At 40.6% G+C, this 22357-nt stretch overlaps 1 protein-coding gene across 2 annotated transcripts in view; it reads left to right on the top strand.

Annotated features, from left to right (window-relative positions):
- LOC126248807 (mothers against decapentaplegic homolog 3-like) overlaps positions 1-19397 on the top strand; it is a 227432-nt gene extending 208035 nt beyond the window's left edge. The window contains exon 7 of one of the 2 annotated variants that reach the window (XM_049950209.1): positions 15998-19397. In XM_049950209.1, the coding sequence (XP_049806166.1) occupies positions 15998-16121 (124 nt within the window). In that variant the 3' untranslated portion in view covers positions 16122-19397. The remainder of the gene's footprint in view (positions 1-15997) is intronic. The other variant, XM_049950208.1, reaches the window with a different exon arrangement.
- Positions 19398-22357: the final 2960 nt, after the last annotated feature.

Genomic DNA, 22357 nt, shown 5'->3' with positions numbered 1-22357 from the left:
GTCATATTCTAGCATGAACTTTACTACAATAATTTGATTCATGTAATGAGTAGTTAGAAAAATACAAAAGGTTATGGAAATATTTTGTATGTCTATACTAGAAATTACCTGTTTACAAGTTTGGTTTCCATATTTGAAATTATGATAAATTATGCAAATTTTTAATTAGTGGCTTAATTTATTAACAAAGGCAACAAAAGTATAATGATAAACTTGGGAATTAAATGGATATAATGGCACAAAAGACAACAGTAATTTTAGGAGTGTCTAAACTTTAATTCTAATAATCTTTTAAACTAGTTAGTTTCCTGAAAATTAGAATGTATCACTGTGAAGTCTGGATTCCTGGCTGCCTAATGATAAATAAGTGCCAATACTCTCAAAAATGCTAATTAGCTCAGTGAAAATCTACCATTAAACGCCATTAAAGATACTGCCTACAGGAAAATTAAAGAGACCTTTGGAGGAAAGAGAACCACTTGTATGAATATCAAGAGCTCAGATGGGAACCCAGTTCTAACAAAGAAGGGAAAGCAGAAAGATGGAAGGAGTAGGCGATATAGAGGGTCTATACAAGGGCGATGTACAGGGTGGCCCAAAAAGGATGGTCACATTTTAAATAACTATAACTCCATCAGTTTTACAAATTAATTTTATTCAATTACGTAACTAAATGCTCCCAGGCACCCAATTACAAGAACTAACCACAAAAAATCATGTACGGAAAATGACTTCCGGAAGATGGTGTCCTTTCTCGGTGATGCATTCCACAAGTCTTTCCTCGAAATTTTCCATCACTTTCACTACTGTTTCTTCTTGAATTGCCATAATTTCCGCACTGATTGCCTCCTTCAGATCAATTAAGTTTCGGGGCTTCTGTACGTAGACTTTTGACTTTAGGTATCCCCAAAGAAAAAAATCACAGGCTGAGAGGTCAGGTGATCTCGCGGGCCAGTGGACATCTCCAAAACGCGAGATGATGTGGTGGGGGAACATCCGCCTTAAAACACACATGGAGTCATTGGCTGTGTGGGCCGTGGCCCCGTCCTGTTGAAACCAAATTCGATCTCGATTTACATGTAACTCTCGCAGTTTCGGCACCAAAAAGCTACGTAGCATGTTAACGTAACGTTTCGAGGTCACTGTGACTGTAGCGTTGTTCTCCTCAAAAAAATAAGGACCAACAATCCCCAATCTTGAAATTCCACACCAGACTGTTACCTTAGCACTATGAAGAGGCTTTTGGTGCAATTCTCTGGGATTATCTGCTGCCCAGTACCTGCAGTTTTGTTTATTGACATAGCCGTCTAAATGGAAATGGGCTTCATCTGACATAAGAAGCACAACATCATTATTAGAGTACAAGATGTCAAGCATTGATTCACAAAATCGTCTTCGCTGCTCAAAATCACGATCATACAGCTTTTGCGTGATCATAATTTTGTATGGGTGAAACTGTAACTCACGGCTTAAAATACGCTGCAACGAACTACGGCTGAGGCCTAAAGTTTGAGCACGACGCCTAGTGGAACGACGCGGGCTTTGCAGCACTGACGCTCTAACATCATCAATGTTCTGTGGAGTAACTGCCGTACGTGTACGCCCTGTAGATTTACCACTTTTGACAGACCCTGTTGTCCGGAATGCAGTCACCCAACGTGATATGGATCTGCGATCTGGAATGGGTCCATCACGCGCTACACCAAAACGTTGTCGAAACAATCGTTGCACAGTAATTAACGATTCATCATTTCTGAAAAACTGTTCCACAGCAAAAACACGATGCTCGACCGTCCACTGCGCCATCTCGTGGCAAACTGGGTGTAATGGCCGACTTGCAGACGGCCGGCAGTGGTACCCCCTCCTCACCTTTCAATGGTACTACGCAGTTCAAATCCGACCATCCTTTTTGGGCCACCCAGTACTTGAGGACAATATTATGGAAATGGAAGAGGATGTAGATGAAGATGAAATGGGAGATATGATACTGCGTGAAGAGTTTGACAGAGCACAGAAAGACCTGAGTCGAAACAAAGCTCCGGGAGTAGACAACATTCGATTAGAACTACTGACAGCCTTGGGAAAGCCAGTCCTGACAAAACTCTACCATCTGGTGAGCAAGATGTATGAGACAGGCGAAATAGCCTCAGACTTCAAGAAGAATATAATAATTCCAATCCCAAAGAAAGCAGGTGTTGACAGATGTGAAAATTACCAAACTATCAGTTTAATAAGTCACGGCTGCAAAATACTAACGCGAATTCTTTACAGACTAATGGAAAAACTAGTAGAAGCCGACCTTGGGGAAGATCAGTTTGGATTCCATAGAAATATTGGAACACGTGAGGCAATACTGACCCTACGACTTATCTTAGAAGCTAGATTAAGGAAAGGCAAAGCTACTTTTCTAGCATTTGTAGACTTGGAGAAAGCTTTTGACAATGTTGACTGGAATACTCTCTTTCAAATTCTGAAGGTGGCAGGGGTAAAATACAGGGAGCGAAAAGCTATTTACAATTTGTACAGAAACCAGATGGCAGTTATAAGAGTCGAGGGGCATGAAAAGGAAGCAGTGGTTGGGAAGGGAGTGAGACAGGGTTGTAGGCTCTCCCCGATGTTATTCAATCTGTATATTGAGCAAGCAGTAAAGGAAACAAAAGAAAAATTTGGAATAGGTATTAAAATCCAGGGAGAAGAAATAAAAACTTTGTGGTTCGCCGAAGACATTGTAATTCTGTCAGAGACAGCAAAGGACTTGGAAGAGCAGTTGAACGGAATGGACAGTGTCTTGGAAGGAGGATATAAGACGAACATCAACAAAAGCAAAACGAGGATAATGGAATGTAGTCGAATTAAGTCGGGTGATGCTGAGGGAATTAGATTAGGAAATGAGACACTTAAAGTAGTAAAGGAGTTTTGCTATTTGGGGAGAAAAATAACTGATGATGGTCGAAGTAGAGAGGATATAAAATGTAGACTGGCAATGGCAAGGAAAGCATTTCTGAAGAATAGAAATTTGTTAACATCGAGTGTAGGTTTAAGTGTCAGGAAGTCGTTTCTGAAAGTATTTGTATGGAGTGTAGCCATGTATGTAAGTGAAACATGGACGATAAGTAGTTTAGACAAGAAGAGAATAGAAGCTTTTGAAATGTGGTGTTACAGAAGAATGCTGAAGATTAGATGGGTAGATCACATAACTAATGAGGAAGTATTGAATAGCATTGGGGAGAAGAGAAGTTTGTGGCACAACTTGATTTGAAGAAGGGATCTGTTGGTAGGACATGTTCTGAGGCATCAAGGGATCACCAGTTTAGTATTGGAGGGCAGCGTGGAGGGTAAAAATCGTAAAGGCAGACCAAGAGATGAATACACTAAGCAGATTCAGAAGGATGTAGGTTGCAGTAGGTACTGGGAGATGAAGAAGCTTGCACAGGATAGAGTAGCGTGGAGAGCTGCATCAAACCAGTCTCAGGACTGATGATCACAACAACAACAACATGAGAATTTCAGTTATTCATTACTGTTAATGCTGTTTCCATAAAAACTAAATACACCACTATAATCTTTCTATTAAGTTATCATCTGAATAATGGATTTGCATGAAATATGGCATGAACAACATTTTGAGAGATGTGGGCATACACTACGTATGTATGATGCGTTGGTTCAATTAATACATGTGAACTCAAATAGGAGGAAAGATGACGTTCTTTTTGTAGTAAACAACTGCAAAAATTTAGAGAACCAACATTTGAAACTGGCTGCAGAATGATTCTACTGCCGCCAACGTATATAGGACCACGAAGATCAGATAAGATAAATTAGGGTCATATGGAGGCATGTAAACAGTTGTTTTTCCTGCTTTGTTTGTGAATGGAACAGGAATGGAAGTGACGTAGTAGTAGTAGTAGTAGTAGTAGTAGTAGTAGTAGTAGTAGTAGTAGTACAAGATACCCTCTGCCATGCACCATGCTGTGGCCTATGGAGTCTGTACTTAGCTGTAGATGTATAACTAGACTCAAAATGAAAAATGAGGTAAAACATTAATTATTAATAAGAGTGCAACAATTGTAGGTGGGATAGTTCTAGCTTGTTCTGTTTCAGCTTGCCAAAAGCATTAGCTCCAAACCTTCTGCTCAGGAACTAGATGCGCAACTGTATTGCAAATTAAAGATTGCAGAAATTTCCACTGTCAGCTAACATCCTGTTGGTTGGCCAAATGGAATTTATACGACCAGTCCACATTCTTACGACACTGGTTGAAATTTAGTGTAATAGCAACTACATGAATTTGCATCTCGAAATGAGTGAACAAACAATCTAACAAGACCGAGCGAGGTGGCACAGTGGTAAGACACTGGACTCGCATTCGGGAGGACGACGGTTCAATCCCGCGTCCGGCCATCCTGATTTAGGTTTTCCGTAATTTCCCTAAATCACTACAGGCAAATGCTGGGATGGTTCCTCTGAAAGGGCACGGCCGACTTCCTTCCCCATCCTTCCCTAATCCGATGAGACCGATGACCACGCTGTCTGGTCTCCTTCCCCAAAACCAACTAACCAACCAACCAATCTAACAAGATGTCAAATGACAAGCTAAAAAGTTCTACTAGTGCTCATAATTCGTGAACCAACTCAGAAATGGAACTACTAGAAGACAGTAACAAAGCAGATTGTACATGAGTAGCAGAAATGCTATTATCCTTGCAGTACACCATAAATTAGTGGAGCCATGTGTTCTAAGTTATTTTTGAATCATCAAACTCTGGAAACACTGATGCTGACAACATAAGTATGAACAGTGTTAGTGCTGTTGGTGGAACATTGTTCTGTTCTGCTACACACTTCAGCTGATCCATCTGCTGTTTCTGTAGTGTCTCAAACTATCTCTGAATATGCCGTTCTTGTTGCAGAATCAGATGCTGCTGCCACATTTCTGTAAACTTTGCATCATCTTAATTCAAGTCCAGTTTGTTAACCTTAGTGCTACCTCATTCAGTAGTCAGCTGGGATGATAGTATGGTCTCAAATTGAGAGTGCTGGGCTTCATCTGATAGCTATACCCACTAGAGAAACTTGGGGAGCTAACACCTTTCATGCTGAGGAAAGTTGCATAGCGATCAAGTGCTGGACGTGTTTTGAAGCAACATATTTTCAATTCTACTGTTCAAACACTTTAGGATGGTCTCCTCAATCACAAACGTAGTTGATTCCCTGCTCCACCTTAGCTCAGTGAAGTTAATACTGCATCCAGGGATGTTGTCAACATTTCACCATGTCAGTAGAATGGGGAAAAATCAAAACACCATATTGCTAGTGCTATAAAATTCCACAAAATTCAAATGATTATTAAGCAAATTAACTATATTTAACATCATTTCTGTGTGTTTTTATGATAAAGAATGCTGAAAATGTACAGTAAGCATGCACTAACAACATCTGCTGCTAAGATGCTGATTTACAAATAGTTATTATCATCATCCTTCCACTCATCTATCTAATGTATCAATTTCCACATGAAAGACAGGAAAAAAAGTCTGTTTTATAAATACAGTCAGAGACAAAAAGATGTGCTAAGGAGGAGTTACCTGAATTGGACAGAAATTAGTAGACGTGATGTACAAATGCAGACAAACAAATGATTACAATTTCAGAAAAATTGGATGATTTATTCAAGAGAAAGAGCTTCACAAATTGAGCAAGTCCATAATGTGTTGGTCCACCTGTGGACCTTTTGCAAACAGTTATTAAGATTGGCGTTGACTGATAGAGTTGTTGGATGTTCTCCTGAGGGATATCGTGCCAAATTCCAAATTCTGTTCAATTGTCACATTGGATCATCAGAATACTGAGCTGGTTGGAGGGCCCTGCCCATAATGCTCCAAAATCTCTCTCTGTTGGGGCAAGCAGTAGAAACTCTCGCTGTGGGTGAGCAGGCATTATCTTGCTGAAATGTAAGCACAGGATGGCTTGCCTTGAAGGTCAACAAAATGGGCCTAGAATATCGTCAACATACCACTGTGCTGTAAGGGCTGCAGACAACAACCAGAAGGGTCCTACTATGAAATGAAATGGCTCTCCAGGCCATAACTCCTGGTTTTCAGGCTGTATGGCAAACGACTGATATCTGGGGCATCTCCAGACATGTCTTCGCTGGTCATTGGGGTTCAGTTCTAGGCAGGACATACATCACTGAAGAAAATTTTAATTCAGTCAGTGAGGGTCCAGGCCTGATGTGTCAGACACCACCGCAGACAAGTTTGTGTGTGTACAGAGGTCAATGGTAGTTGGTGCAAGGGACACTGTGAGCTCGGTCCCCTTTGTGTGAGTGGCCTAATAATATTCATTGTAGTCACTGAAGCACCTTTTGCATGTCAGATCGATGACAATGGTGAATCTAGGGCTCCAAGTGCCTCTCTGATGATTCCTCATTCCTCACGGTCTGCCGTCTCTCTAGGTCAACCACTTCCTTCTTGACACTGTGTTTGGCCACAGTTCACCCATTCCCAACAACATCGTCGAATAATGGCATTGCTCCTATTAAAATGTTGAGCAATTCTCCAACTCCTCCAACTGGCTTCTTTGAGCCCAACCACAAATCCTCTCTCAAATGCTGACACCTGCACATATTCTTCATGTGCCTGTCTGTGAGGCATAATTACTGTCCATCTGAGTACAGGGAATAAAATTCTCAAAGACTTTACACCCTGACATCAACATGTCCCCTGTTTACTATCCTTGGCAGCTGCGTGGTGAAATTGGGCTGCAGCATCATACAGTAAACTCTGTGTGATGCTGCATCATTTATATACCACTCTTATGATTTTACAACAAATTTATAACTATTTATTCATGACATGGACACCTGCACTTAAAAAGACTTACCATATACAAGATGTTTCTGGAAGGTACACATCGAAAAAACTAATATACACTCTAAAACAAATAAACGAAAACTATACACCTTGAAGAAGCTATGCAAATTGGTCAGAGATTGATATTCATACAGGTATCAATGTAAAATTGTAAACTCTGGTGGCCAATGGATACATTGATGCCTGTATGAATATCAATCTCTGACCAATTTGCATAACTTCTTCATGGTGCATCATTTTTGTTTATTCGTCTTAGATTGTATATTAGTTTTTTTGGATGTGTACCTCCCAGAAACATCTTGTATATGGTAAGTCTTTTTAAGTGCAAGTGTCCATGTCATGAATAAATAGTTATAAATTTGTTGTAAAATCATAAGAGTGGTATATAAATGACATAATCAAAAATCATCCACACTTGTGGGCTGTTGACATCATAATCATCATCATCATCATCATCATCATCATCATCATCAGATGCTTGTAATTTGCCTTGTGCAGTCTTTTTTTTAAACTTGTTTGGGCCACCTGTTGACTATGGTGATTGTGTTTTTGCTGTCCTGTTGTCATCTGCTACTTGGCAGGTGTTCTTGGTTAAGTTTAGCAGCTGTTTCCTGGTCAGTACCTTCAGTTTTTCTGTTGCTCCTGTATTCCTTCATTTTCATACTGAGTTCTGTCTTGCATTCCTTGTACCATTTACTGGTTCCATTCCAATTAACTTGTCTAAGGGATGTTATGAAGGTTCTCAACAGCTACATGATAGTCACCTCGGTTAGTTACTGCGCCTTGCCTGATATGAAGTTCTGCAACATTTTTCTCTATTTGCTTGATCCACAGGGATCCAGTGGCTTTACCCTTGTTGTTTACTGTGAAGATCTGACAGGACAGCCAGTGGGGGTCCATTCTGTACAGGTGGCCATGGATAGCTAGTCATCTTCTTCTGATGGCAACAGTGATGTTTTCTTGGTGTTAGTAGAGCTCATGATTGGTTTGCATCATCATTTCCCATCTTGTAATATCCTTGGTTCCACTATCTTTGACAGAAATTTCCTTTCCTGTAATTCAAGGATTCTTATTGGAGGTCTTCTTGCTTACAGATAAGACACTGTGCTGCATAGACAACTGATGGTGTGACTGTTATGTTTTAGTGTCTTATTTTTATATTCTTCAGTAGATGTCTGGTATACCAACCCAGATAGTCAGAGAGCCTGCCAGAAAGCACAGACCTCGATGATAGCCACGAGACTGCACTGTTACAACATGAGAATGCTGGTGCACCCATTGCAGCACTGGCATTATTTCACCATGCTCTTGTATTGATCTCGCTGCACATTGTTCTTGGTTCTGAATTTGCTACATCTTGGGTTTTCAATCTTGGTGTACTCATTGGACGTGATATTCCACTGTACCATCTCCATTGTGTGCCTTTCTTTTGTTGTGCCGTCTTGCGTACACTCGACAAATCTCTGTTGATGCCCTCGGCCAGTCGGTCAGTTTTCACTGGTTCTTGAGTTGTTCCCAGTCTTGTCAGAATCCGGTCACCATAAGATGTTTCGAGTCATACATTTTTCTGCAATCATAGCATGCCTTATGAAGCTTTATTTTCGTGTGTTCAAGAGCTACCATATCACTGAAATCCAGTGTCCAAGGTACTTTATGGTTTAATCTCCTTCACTATGCTTGGCAGCACTGACTGTGATATTTCTAGGAGTGTCTTTAATATTGGTAATGAATTCAGTCTCTCCAGTGTTGATCAAGATACTGGTTTTCCCTTATTAAATGCAATGCTTGGATTTGCATAAAAGGCTCTTGCATGTTGTTTGGCAGTAAGACCAGTTCATCAGCAAAAGTCAGCCACTGAATCTTTAGGTAGTCTGCTTTGATTCCAACCATAATCTGGTATTTGTTAATAGATCTGGTCCATTCTGTCACAATTTTTTCCAGGCGACAGTTAAATGAAATACTGTTTCCTTGCCTCACATCTGTGTTGATTCGGAAGCTTGTAACATTCCCTAGGCCGATGTACCACTTTGTAACATCCCCTCTGCGGAATGACAAACACTAACTTATAATGCACTGGACCTCTTGCGCTGTCTGGTATGGTGAGCAGTAGATTTACAGGGTTGCGGGGCAGGTTCTCTCTCTGACTTACCTGTCCGGTGGCAGCAGTCAGCCTCCACACTTTCTCGACTTGTAATTTTACCTGCCCTTATCTGCATTTCAGCCACTCGTACATTATTCGGCACCCTGCAGATTCTGGACCTAGCAAATACGTAGAATTAAGGTTTTGGGGAGGAATTCTGGTGATACTAAATAATGCAATGCAGCTCTGATAAAAACAGTTATATTCTAGAAACAAGTTGGCCTCAAAGTCCTTTGATGCAATTTATTACAAACCAATTGCAAATTCATAGTTTGCACACCAGAATCCAGCCAGATAGCAGTCAGGTGGATGTGCCTCTCTAAGTGGGTTTAAGACCACTGTGGATACCAATTGCATTTGGTTGTCATCTCAATCAGTCTAATCCTAATTGTGGTCGTGTTAATATAATTCACTCTGCTGCCACACAGGTCTTTTAATGCACAAGGCCAGGATCTTGTGTTACCAGATGGCACAGAATTCAGTCTTTACTTACACTTGATACCTCACATAAAAATAAGCATCATCATAACCAATTGGTCCTAATGATCATCGGCAGAAAACAAAAACAGAATTGCAACAGCAGGAGTGTGCACAGCAGCTGACTTACAGTGTTCAATGACTGTTGTCTTGTTGCATGCAGTAAGCTTTGCTCTATTAACTATTTGCATCTATGCCTCAGTAATTGTCACATATTAAGATAAACATTCATTCACAGTCAAAATAACTTCACCACCTATGCGAGTGTTACTTTGTCATGGTCTTATTCAGATTTAGCCAAAAAGCAAAGCTTAGTTGGTAATCTTGCAGGAGCACAACTGCCAGCCATCCGTACTGTTCCCTGGTCAAACAGCTAGGCCTCAACAGTGGCGTGTTGAGTGCCCTTCTCCCCCACTAAACTGCTTGTGACATCAGCCACCATCTCTTCCCTGAAAACAGACACATTTTACCATATACTTTCCCTGTTGCTTTCTGTGCATACACACTTTTGACTTACATTATTCTGCAAATTTTACTCTGGCCCTCTGCACTAATTTAAAGTTTTTTCAAATGAACTTTTTTTTACCGTTCGGCAGCCTCTGGCTGGAACAGTCCACCTTCTCCATTGCCAAGGGGTGCCCACCTGTGAATGCTGCGTCGTATTTCTAAGTGACCCATGGCTTTTTTGTGTCATTCCGCCTTCACATTCTTGCAAGTCACTGTGTTGGCCTACAGCGCCTGACTCGGCACGTATCATAACCATTTGGCACACTACCTCTGCTGTGGCCATCCATCTGTGTTCCATCCCACTGCCTTCTAATTGGCACTCACTTAGTTAAAAAAGGCTAGAACTTTAGCTTCATTGCCCGTACAACAACCAGTTTTCTTTCTGAAGCCACCTCATATTCTTAGCTATTGAATGAAGTTCTTAAAACTATTGCTTATCTGAAGCGTGGTCATTCGTGCACAGCACATTGCCACGTTTCAAGCTCTCTGAGAATTGTTCTCTAAACTTTTATCTTGGATTTGGTGTTGTACTGGGTGCCCTGCACCAACCTATTGAGTTTTTAGTTGAGTCGTAGTTCTCTTAATATTCCAACGAGAGTGGTTCTATCCACAAAACCAGGAGCAATATTCCCTGTAGTTACCTGGGTCTGTTTTGCTTCCTTTTTTGTGACTTGGGGGATAACAGATAAGGCCAGCCATCTGGGAGTTTCTTGCCAGACCATATCTCCACAGTTGCTATATGTATGTATGTGTTGACAAACTGCCTATTGGCTTCTGTCTCGGGTTCTTCGGCCGACGTTCATCTAATGATTTTTCTGACGTTTCGCCAGCACGAGTGGCTGGCATTGTCAAAGCTTCACCCTCCATTGCCGGTGGTGAACTGGAGGCGAGCTCGCGGCCGCAGACTATATGTACCTGGCGCGCCAACGTCCGAGGGCTTCTCCGCGGTCATTTCCGGTGCGGTTCTCCTCTTGCTACCTGCGACGGTCGTTCGCTGCAGTACGGGAAGCCAGGATCCGTTTACCTTAAGGCTTTCCTCTTTCTTGTTGAAACTGTTCGCGTGTTTTTGGATTTCTACAGCTTCTCTGAACAAGCGCGTGTGATAGTGCTTCTCTACAGCCAGAACTTCCGTGTCGGCGAATTCTATTACGTGGTCGGTCTCATTCAGTGCGTGCTCTGCCACGGCCGATTTCTCCACCTGCCCCAACCTGCAATGTCGCTTATGCTCTTTGATCCTGGTGTTAATGGATCGTCCAGTCATTCCGACATAAACTTTTCCGCATGTGCAAGGTATACGGTATATTCCCGACATTGCAAGTGGGTCTCTTTTCTCCTTCGCCGATCTAAGACACTCTTTGATCTTCCTTGTCGGTTTGAAAATCGTCTTTACGCCGTGTTTGCGCAATATACGGCCGATTCTGTCCGTCACTCTGGGAATGTATGGCAGAAAGGCCGTACCCGACATTTCTTTTTCTGGTTCCTTACTTCGCCGAGTGTTTGGCTCTGTTACACTTCTAATGTAATTTGTGGAGTACCCATTGCTCCTCAGAACAGTTTCCAGGTGTTGCATTTCTCGTTTGAGGTGTTGAGGCTCACATATTCGTCCTGCTCTCGTTACGAGCGTACTAATCATGCCTCTTTTCTGGCTCGGGTGGTGGTTTGACAGTTTGTGCAGGTATCGGTCCGTGTGTGTCGGTTTTCGATACACGCTGTGTCCCAGGTTTTCGCCGTCCCTTGTGACCAGCACATCTAGAAATGGCAGTTTCTTATCCTTTTCTACTTCCATGGTAAATGTTATGTTGGCATGGAGGCTGTTCAAGTGTCTCAGGAATTCACCGAGCTGTTCTTCACCATGGCTCCACACCACGAAAGTATCATCGACGTACCTGTACCACACCTTAGGTTTGCAAGTCGCCGAGTCCAGTGCCTGTGCTTCGAATTGTTCCATGAAGAAGTTGGCCACCACTGGACTGAGAGGACTACCCATGGCGACGCCTTCCAGCTGTTCGTAGAAATCGCCATTCCACGTGAAATAGCTCGTGGTGAGGCATGCATGGAAGAGCTTTTTGATGTCTTGCGGGAACATGGAACCGATGTGCTCCAGGGCGTCGCTGAGTGGCACTTTCGTAAATAACGAAACAACATCAAAACTGACCAGGATGTCGTTTGGCGCAAGTTTCAGTTTCTTCAGCTTCTCAATGAAATGTCCTGAGTCCTTAATGTATGTGTCGGTCTTTCCCACGTGTGGCTGGAGCAGAGAGGCCAAGTGTTTCGCCAGTTTATACGTTGGTGAGCCAGGAGCGCTAACGATCGGTCTTAGTGGAACGTTGTTCTTATGGATCTTGGGTAATCCATACAGCCGAGGTGGTAGGGCTTCTGTGTTGCGCAGGTTTCTCTGTATGTCCGCCGGCAGAGAGGACGCCTTGATTAATCGATTAATCAAGGCGTCCTCTCTGCCGGCGGACATACAGAGAAACCTGCGCAACACAGAAGCCCTACCACCTCGGCTGTATGGATTACCCAAGATCCATAAGAACAACGTTCCACTAAGACCGATCGTTAGCGCTCCTGGCTCACCAACGTATAAACTGGCGAAACACTTGGCCTCTCTGCTCCAGCCACACGTGGGAAAGACCGACACATACATTAAGGACTCAGGACATTTCATTGAGAAGCTGAAGAAACTGAAACTTGCGCCAAACGACATCCTGGTCAGTTTTGATGTTGTTTCGTTATTTACGAAAGTGCCACTCAGCGACGCCCTGGAGCACATCGGTTCCATGTTCCCGCAAGACATCAAAAAGCTCTTCCATGCATGCCTCACCACGAGCTATTTCACGTGGAATGGCGATTTCTACGAACAGCTGGAAGGCGTCGCCATGGGTAGTCCTCTCAGTCCAGTGGTGGCCAACTTCTTCATGGAACAATTCGAAGCACAGGCACTGGACTCGGCGACTTGCAAACCTAAGGTGTGGTACAGGTACGTCGATGATACTTTCGTGGTGTGGAGCCATGGTGAAGAACAGCTCGGTGAATTCCTGAGACACTTGAACAGCCTCCATGCCAACATAACATTTACCATGGAAGTAGAAAAGGATAAGAAACTGCCATTTCTAGATGTGCTGGTCACAAGGGACGGCGAAAACCTGGGACACAGCGTGTATCGAAAACCGACACACACGGACCGATACCTGCACAAACTGTCAAACCACCACCCGAGCCAGAAAAGAGGCATGATTAGTACGCTCGTAACGAGAGCAGGACGAATATGTGAGCCTCAACACCTCAAACGAGAAATGCAACACCTGGAAACTGTTCTGAGGAGCAATGGGTACTCCACAAATTACATTAGAAGTGTAACAGAGCCAAACACTCGGCGAAGTAAGGAACCAGAAAAAGAAATGTCGGGTACGGCCTTTCTGCCATACATTCCCAGAGTGACGGACAGAATCGGCCGTATATTGCGCAAACACGGCGTAAAGACGATTTTCAAACCGACAAGGAAGATCAAAGAGTGTCTTAGATCGGCGAAGGAGAAAAGAGACCCACTTGCAATGTCGGGAATATACCGTATACCTTGCACATGCGGAAAAGTTTATGTCGGAATGACTGGACGATCCATTAACACCAGGATCAAAGAGCATAAGCGACATTGCAGGTTGGGGCAGGTGGAGAAATCGGCCGTGGCAGAGCACGCACTGAATGAGACCGACCACGTAATAGAATTCGCCGACACGGAAGTTCTGGCTGTAGAGAAGCACTATCACACGCGCTTGTTCAGAGAAGCTGTAGAAATCCAAAAACACGCGAACAGTTTCAACAAGAAAGAGGAAAGCCTTAAGGTAAACGGATCCTGGCTTCCCGTACTGCAGCGAACGACCGTCGCAGGTAGCAAGAGGAGAACCGCACCGGAAATGACCGCGGAGAAGCCCTCGGACGTTGGCGCGCCAGGTACATATAGTCTGCGGCCGCGAGCTCGCCTCCAGTTCACCACCGGCAATGGAGGGTGAAGCTTTGACAATGCCAGCCACTCGTGCTGGCGAAACGTCAGAAAAATCATTAGATGAACGTCGGCCGAAGAACCCGAGACAGAAGCCAATAGGCAGTTTGTCAACAAGTGGCCACGAAAGCCTTAACAATTTTGTATGTATGTGTTGTTATTATTATTATTGGTTTTGTTGAACACTTGATGTAATGACTCAGTATGTTGGTGTGTGACAATATTACAGTGATTCTGTTGAATAAAAAACTAGATGAATAAAATAAAATTGTTCATAAATAGTGGAAAGATCCATTATAATATGATTACAAAATTGCTGAACAATCACGGGCAGCAGTCACTTGCATTAAATATCTGGGAATATGTTTATGGAGCAATTGGAAGTGGAACAGCAGCATAAAACAAATTGTAGCTTATTGCCACGTTTCAGGCTATCTGAGTATTGTTCTCTAAACTTTTATGTTGGATTTGGTGTTGTACTGGGTGCCCTGCACCAACCTACTGAGTTTTTAGTGGAGTCTTAATTCTATTAATATTCCAACGAGAGTGGTTCTATGCACAAAACTAGGAGCGATATTCCCTGTAGTTACCCGGGTCTGTTTTGTTACCTTTTTTGTGACTTGGGGGTAACAGATAGGACCAGCCATCTTGGAGTTTGGGAGTTTCTTGCCAGCCCATATCTTCACAGTTGCTATATGTATGTATGTGTTATTATTATTATTATTATTATTATTATTATTGGTATTGTTGAACAATTGATGCAATGATGCAGTACATGGGTATGTGACAATATTACAGTGATTGTGTTGAATAAAAAACAAGTTGAATAAAATAAAGTTGTCCATAAATAGTGGAAAGATCCATTATAATATCATTACAAAATTGTTGAACACTCACTGGAAGCAGTCACATGCATTAAATATCTGGGAGCATGTTTATGGAGCAATTGAAAGTGGAACAACAGCATAAAACAAATTGTAGGAAAGGGGGTGACAAATTGTGATTCATTTGAAGGATCCTCAGGAAAAGTTGTCCACACACAAAGATGACTTAAAAGACCATTGTTTGACCAATACTTGAGTATTACTCATCTGTCTTAGACTCTTATCAATTGGGATTGATAGAGGAAATAGAGAAGATCCAAATAAGATAGCATGTTTCATCAGAGGTTCATTTAATAAATGCAAAAACACCACAGTGATGCTCGTGCAACTGCAGTGGCAGAGGCTACAAGAGGGGCACTGTGCCTCATGCTGTGGTTGACTGTTAAAATTCCAAGAATGCGTGTTCCAGTAAGAGTCATTCAGTATATTGCTCCTCCTATATATATTTATCAACAATCTTTCTTCCTGCACATTGTTGATGACTGGAACAGAATGTGGAGGAAATGCCGGTGGTAAAAAAGTACCCCTGCCACACATCGTAAGGTGTAGATGTAGATGTTGAGGTGGCTATAAAATGGAAGATACTGAAAATAATATGCACTACATTAATTATTTTCAAAATTATTGTAATGGAAACTAAAAACTGATACATAATTGTGTTTTTAATCAGATGAGAGACCATAATAAAAATTTTGATTTTGAACAGTACTGATATATTACCCAGTGATGAAATTTGTCAATCTTTATACCGTTTTGAATCTGAGGCATTTTAACCAGTTTAGAAGATTATATTTCATGATAGGATCTATTGCACATGAGTTGTCAATGAAAAAGCAATGACTTTTTTCCCTGTATTTCTTCTAAGTTTAATTATGATTGAAGTTTCAGTGTTTTATTTGTGTGTTTTGTCACAGTTGTTCATAAACAGTAATATTGTTCTTAAACTTGCTGAACATCACATTTTTCAGCATCTATTCGCATTTGTTACAATTATTTATTGTGAGTCATTGTAAAGAATATATAGAACATTTAAAACATAGAAATGCTAACAATATTGTCACAGATCATATTTAAGTAGTATCACTTACTAAGAATAAAATTACTATTTTGACAGACGCCAAACAGTGACGTCAACACCATGCTGGATTGAACTCCATTTGAATGGACCACTGCAGTGGCTTGACAGGGTGCTGACACAGATGGGGTCACCACGATTACCGTGCAGTTCAATGTCCTGAAAAGGAACAGATGCTACTGTCTGCCCATTGACAGCCTAAGATTTAAGCATCTGTGCTGCATCCTACCATATGAGCTGTGTAGTTATTTGTGCTTTTCACTTGTCTGTGTTCCTTAGTACTTGAGGCTCAAGTGTTTTGTTTCTCATCAGGTGCTAAACCAATTCTGTTGTCAAATTTATCTGTCAGTGATTATTGCTTCAGGAAATATGCAGATAACAATTTGTTTTTGTTTTTACTGTTTTGTGCTTAGCTTTTGCAAATATGTAAATATATATTTCTCTGTTTCGTATCTTTGTGTGCGGCATTTTATATTAAAGCCTGCAAAGATATACTATCCTTTCGTGCACATGTATAGTAAACATTACTCTTGTGTAACTGTTAATGGAACAGAATAGAAAGATAGACTGATTTTTCATAGTGGCAAAGTTTTGCTGTGTCTTAATGTAGCTTGTTTCAGGAATTATTACTTGTTTAGAGTTAAGAGTTTGAGATCACTGTGTTTTGTTATAATTATTTTTTATATTTGAGTGTCTCATGTTGGTTGAGTGTGTACTACTTCTTCCTATTTATACCAAATACTACAAGTACTCATTAGCTGTCCAGGAAGCTGTAAAAGTAGCTTAATACATATGGACATTAAAGGTAACTAACTTTGTTATCAGTATTTGATAGAACTCGTGGAGGGATAAGTACTGAATGTATTGCTTCATGTGTTTATTGCATACCTTGAACACACTGTTCTCAGCAAGTGTTCTGTGCTGTATTGCACAATTTAATTTACTGCATTTTTGCTATTTATTTGACATAAGTATATTAAGAATAATTTGAGAGACTGTATGAATAATTTCAAGTATGCTTCTGCCTAATGGAAAAACAAGTACAGTGTATACTTAAAGAAGTGTGTAACTTTTAATACAGATAAGCTTTTTTCTGAATGTACTCGACATCTAACTGGTGCTGTATTTTTGAAGAAGAGTATGTTTTTCTGCTGTGAAATATTGTGAAGCATGTCATATGGAATGGTATTCTGTAATTAAATGTAAACAAAAAGTATGCAGCTTCCTACAGAGTTGTTTATACATCGTCTCTGCTGATATTTCCTCACTGTGTGACAAGTTTTGGAAAGATGCTGGACAAGTAGTCAGCAGAAGCTAGTTACATTCTCAAAGATGATGACCTCATCCCTACTTTTATGTGTTTGTAATAGGGCCAGGGAATATTACTCATTGCAAATGGAGTTAATCCTATCAGTTTTCTTATGCATGTGTGTGTACTTTATTGTATTTCTTTATGTTTATTTTTCTGTTTTCCTTCTCAATTTAATTGAAAACTTTCTTCTTCTTCTTCTTCTTCTTTTCTTATTCTTCTTACAGATGAACCAGTACTTCTCAACATCCTTTACCATTAAGAAAAATGACAAAATGGACATAATTATTTTTGAGTGAGTGCTCTGCTCTGAAATTTAGTTTCATATTCTTCATTACTCACCATCTCCAATTTTTTCTTCTTTTTATTGTTCACTAAATTTCAACTGTTTAATTCACATAATAGTGGAGCACTTTAATTTCCTTTCTATCCTCCCATTTTTGGTGATTCGGGTAGAATTCTTATTTTGAAAGTAACTTCAGTCTGCTGTGAGTTGAACAGAACTCACTGAAATGTGGCTGATCTGTTGTATACTCTGTCTTCCATTACTGTTTAAGTGTGGCCCTTTTAGTACACTATCAAGTACCAACAACAGTCACACTATTCTGCATTGAGGTAAGATGTACATACAAATCCCTTTCTGCCACTTAAATTACATTTGAGTTCTCAGTTTGCCAAAACCAACATTTTCAGTGTCATTTATGGTCATCATCTATAATTTCTCAAGTCAGTATTATTAATTGATTGGAAAAATGGCATATGCCCTAAACAGTACTATTGGACATGTGCTGAAAAGATTGCATCACTTTTACACTAGACTCTCATCTTCATTTCCCTTGTATCCAGCATCAAGTTGAGTTGACACATGTATGGTACTTCTCCACTCTCACTTGGTTTTCCATCATTCTTCTTGTATAAGTGTTGTTCCAATCCAGGTTCCTTCGTCTTAAACTGGGTCTCGATTGAGTCGATTCATCTTGCTCCTGGCCTCCAGCATTCATTTTTGATATTCTTCCACCTTCCATTCCCTTTACCTGTCTGAACCATTTTAACCTACTCTTCTCTATTCTAATATTTGGCTTGTGCACTCCATTTCATTCCTAACATCTGCAGTTGTCAGTCTCTCTGCCCCTTCATTTTTCCCTAACATAATTGCTAAGAATTTCATTCCTGTGGCGTGGATTCAACTTCAACTCTCTTCTCTTCTTGTCCCTGTCCAGGACTTCAGTGCATATGTCAGTGTGGGTGTAAATTATGTCTTTTACAGCACTTCCTTGCGCTTCATGGGCATCTCTCTTCCCCAGACCAAGCCCCACATACACTAGTAAAATGCATTGCTATGTTGTACCCATTTGCTGATTTCAGCCTCCATCCTTAGAATGCTTTCCCACTGGAATGGGTATTAAAATATGACATGGTAGCTGAGGCGTAGGGGAAAGAATCTAATTATGAAATATTACAAAAAAGTATTTTGCAGTTGAATGTATTCTGCTCAGAGAACTGGACTCAATACTGTGTTGTTATATGACCCCTTTTTTCCATGACTATGTTTAAAAATCCCTTAAGGTACATGTAGCAGTTCATTCATTGCATTCTGCGTGTATAATTTGAACCTTGAGTGTAGTCCTTGTACGAAGCAGAAGTTGCATTGATCAAATAAGACTGTCAAGTGTATACCATATTTGGCTAAAATTGTTGTATAAGGTATGCAAAATAAACAACCATTTTGCATTGACTAAGTTTCATGTATCCACTTTGTTAGCTCTCATTTCAGAAATTCTATATTGTAGATCAACATATTTGACACATCTTGTAACTATCCCAGTGTCAGTTTTCATTTATTTTTTGTGTGTAGTCTTCATAATCATTTTTATATGAAATTTAACAAAAATTTAAGTTTATGCAATCTACATACACTATGGAAAGGGTCATGCTCTTGCACCTATAAGGCATTTACTTTGTTAACAATTTTCATCTGTGGCATTTGAAGAGTTTCTCGAGTACTCCCCAACAACTAACTCAATTTCCTAGAGATCTTTCCATGAGTGTTACACATTAAAGAAAACTTCTGTAACCAGCAGAGAAGGATATCAGAACTGAAAAGATCAATAAGTCATATTACACTCAAAAAGTGGACCCAAAAATTGTGGTGTTTGCAAATTTCTTAAGTATCTTTGCTTTTTGCTCCAGCAGATTCTCAGTTGAAAGACATGTTCATGTAGTGTTCTGGTATGTTCTGGAGTGAAAAGTATGTGCACTGATTTGAGACATATTTTTATTTCTTCCAGAATTCAGAAACTTGTCAGTTATATTAGTGATGCACCATTCATGGTGAAACCAATTTTAGTTGCAGTTTTTGAAGTGCATACCTGGTGTTTGTTTCTGTTGTTTCATAGTTGCTGTTAAATGAAACTATAATAGAACTTGAGTTTTGGTTTTCTGTGGATGTACATGGCAGACAAGCCAAAAAATATTCTTATGACTTCTGACAGAAGAATGCTTAAGATTCCTGTGTGTGTGGAGTGACTATGATTTTATGTACCTTGTAGGGTACTTCTCGTTACATTAATTCATCATTGGAAAATTATCATTGAATTTTAAAAAGTGACTTCCATCATGGCTTGAGTCAAGCTTAAGTATGACAGCTTGTGCTTTTATAACGAAAAGTACATACCATTTTTAACAAAAACAAACTTACAAGAAATTCTGCCCTCGTGGAGGCACGTGAGTATAGCTGTGTTCACATTTCATGTCCTTAGCATTGACTTGTAAGTTATTGCATACTACTGACCATTTTGGTATAGTAGCAAATTAGTGTGTGTGTGTGTGTGTGTGTGTGTGTGTGTGAGAAAGAGGGGGTTTTGGAAGAAGAAAGGCAGATATATAATGTCTGTGTAGTTTTGCTAATTTTTTTATTTCATTATAATCTGTCAGTACAAGATAAGACATGAAATTCAGTATAACTTTTCCATAGTCATGAAACTACACTGTCTGACATTAATGTGACCACCTGTCAAAAGCCTGAATAATCACCTTTTGCAAAGTGGACCACTGTGAGACATGCAGGAAGAGTGTCAGTGAGATTCTGGAAGGTACCAACAAGGATGGAGCCATGCCGACTCCAGTACTGTGCCCAGCTCTGCAAGGTTTCTCAGTTGAGGATCTCTGGCACATACAGCCTGATTGAGGTAGTCCCACAAATTCTCAATTTTCTTTAAATCCAGAGAGTTTGGTGGCCAGGGGAGTACAGCAAAATCAGCTGGTGTTCTCTGAGCCACATACGTACACCGAGAGCTGTGTGTGACATTGCATTGTCTTGCTGGTAGATGCCATAATGCTGAGGGAAAAAAATTGCACAGGGGGTGGACATGGTCCTTAAGCATAGATGTGTACTTGTATCAACCCATTGTGCCTTTGAGAATGATGAGACCACGCAGGGAATGTCATGAGAACATTCCCCAGACCATAATGCTCCCTCCTCCGGCCCCTTCTGATGATCTTGTGGCCTTCTGTCCGGTGGAGCATAAAACAAAATTCATCTGATAAGGCCATCTGTTGCCAGTCATTGGATGTCCAGTTGTAGCATTGGCACGCAAATTCCAGCCTCGGTCATCAATGGACAGCAGTCGGTACAGGTGCATGAACCAGACGCCTGCTGCGGAGGCCCGTCGCAACATTCGCTGAACAATCGTTGAGGAGGCACAGTTGGTAGCCCCTTGGTTCATCTGAGTGGTCAGGTACTCAAAAGTTGCACATCTACTTGTCCAAACACATCTCCGTAGCCATCATTCACCCCGTCATCTACGGCCCGTGGTGCACCACTGTTGCTTCGGTGCCAGTTTTGGGTAGGGCCATTTTGCCTTGCAATTTAACCATGGTGGCACACAAATATTTAACAAACGTAGCATTTTTCAGAAATGCTTTCACCCTTGACCTGTAAGCAAATGGTCATGCCCTTTTAGACTTCAGATAAATCGGACCTTTCCTGCATTATGACAACAGCTACACTGTTTTCTGTACCCCATTCCCTTCCCCTCCCCACACTGTCAGTACTGCCACCTGGCATCTCTGGCATCTGTGAGTGGTTAATGCACATTGATATCAAACATGACTGGACCGTTTATGTACCAGATATTGTTAGACAATAGTGATATTCATTTCAGAATCACGTATATTATGCAGATGGTCATGGTATAATGTTATGAAATCGTCTCTGCTAACTGAGTTATTAGAGATGTTTATCATATTTATAAACATGTAAACAGTTGCTCATCGTCACATTAGATACTGAAATCAAACTAGAGAAATTCATTGAAGAATATTATCTAAATTTTGTTCAGATATTTATGGGCCATTGAAAGTAAATGGATCAGTTCTGTTTGGTCTTTAATAGTAAATTACTCTCTTCTACTAGCATCGTGCAAATGAAACAGTGGATGAATTTGAGAAACATACTTTTCTGAAAAATAGTAGCATATATTTCAGTTTGCAGGGTGTTGTATAGAGTTACTTTCAGAATTTTTGAATCTAGTGATTTTCTCAGAGTTGTGTAAATATTGAACTTTTCATATTGTTGCCATACAGTCACTTAGAACTGGTTTATATATTTATTAAAAAGAGTGTGAGTGCTGTAGCTAACTGAGACTGACTGGGTGCACTCTTGGCCTACTTTCGATCTGACTGTCTGTGTAATAGGTGTGCTTTTCAGGCAGTTTTTTTCTAACTTATTTAGTCAATAATGAGCAGTTCCCCAACTCTGCTTAAAATACACATTTTACTAATGAATTAGTTAACAATCGTAAAACATAAAGATTACACAAATGTTCCATTTAAAGTACCAATGTGGTGCAAGTTTGCTGGTGGTAAGCAGTGATAAGTCAGGGAGGAAATTAAAGTATGTTAATATTACTCTGTTTGAAATCAGGTGATGTTTAACAATTTCTGTTAAATTATGTGCACAAATTTATACCAGCTGACAAAGAAACTAATGGTGCAGATACCATTTGGAGCATACATGCAACAGAGCAAAGGAATATAAACATGGAACCTGTAGTGTGAGGCTTCTTAATAAAGTTTCCAGGCTTGTTCAG

This window comes from Schistocerca nitens, chromosome 3 (genome assembly GCF_023898315.1).
Source record: "Schistocerca nitens isolate TAMUIC-IGC-003100 chromosome 3, iqSchNite1.1, whole genome shotgun sequence".
NCBI lineage: Eukaryota > Metazoa > Arthropoda > Insecta > Orthoptera > Acrididae > Schistocerca > Schistocerca nitens.
Note: the sequence above shows the minus strand (reverse complement) of the source record. Positions and strands in the feature narration are given on the sequence as shown.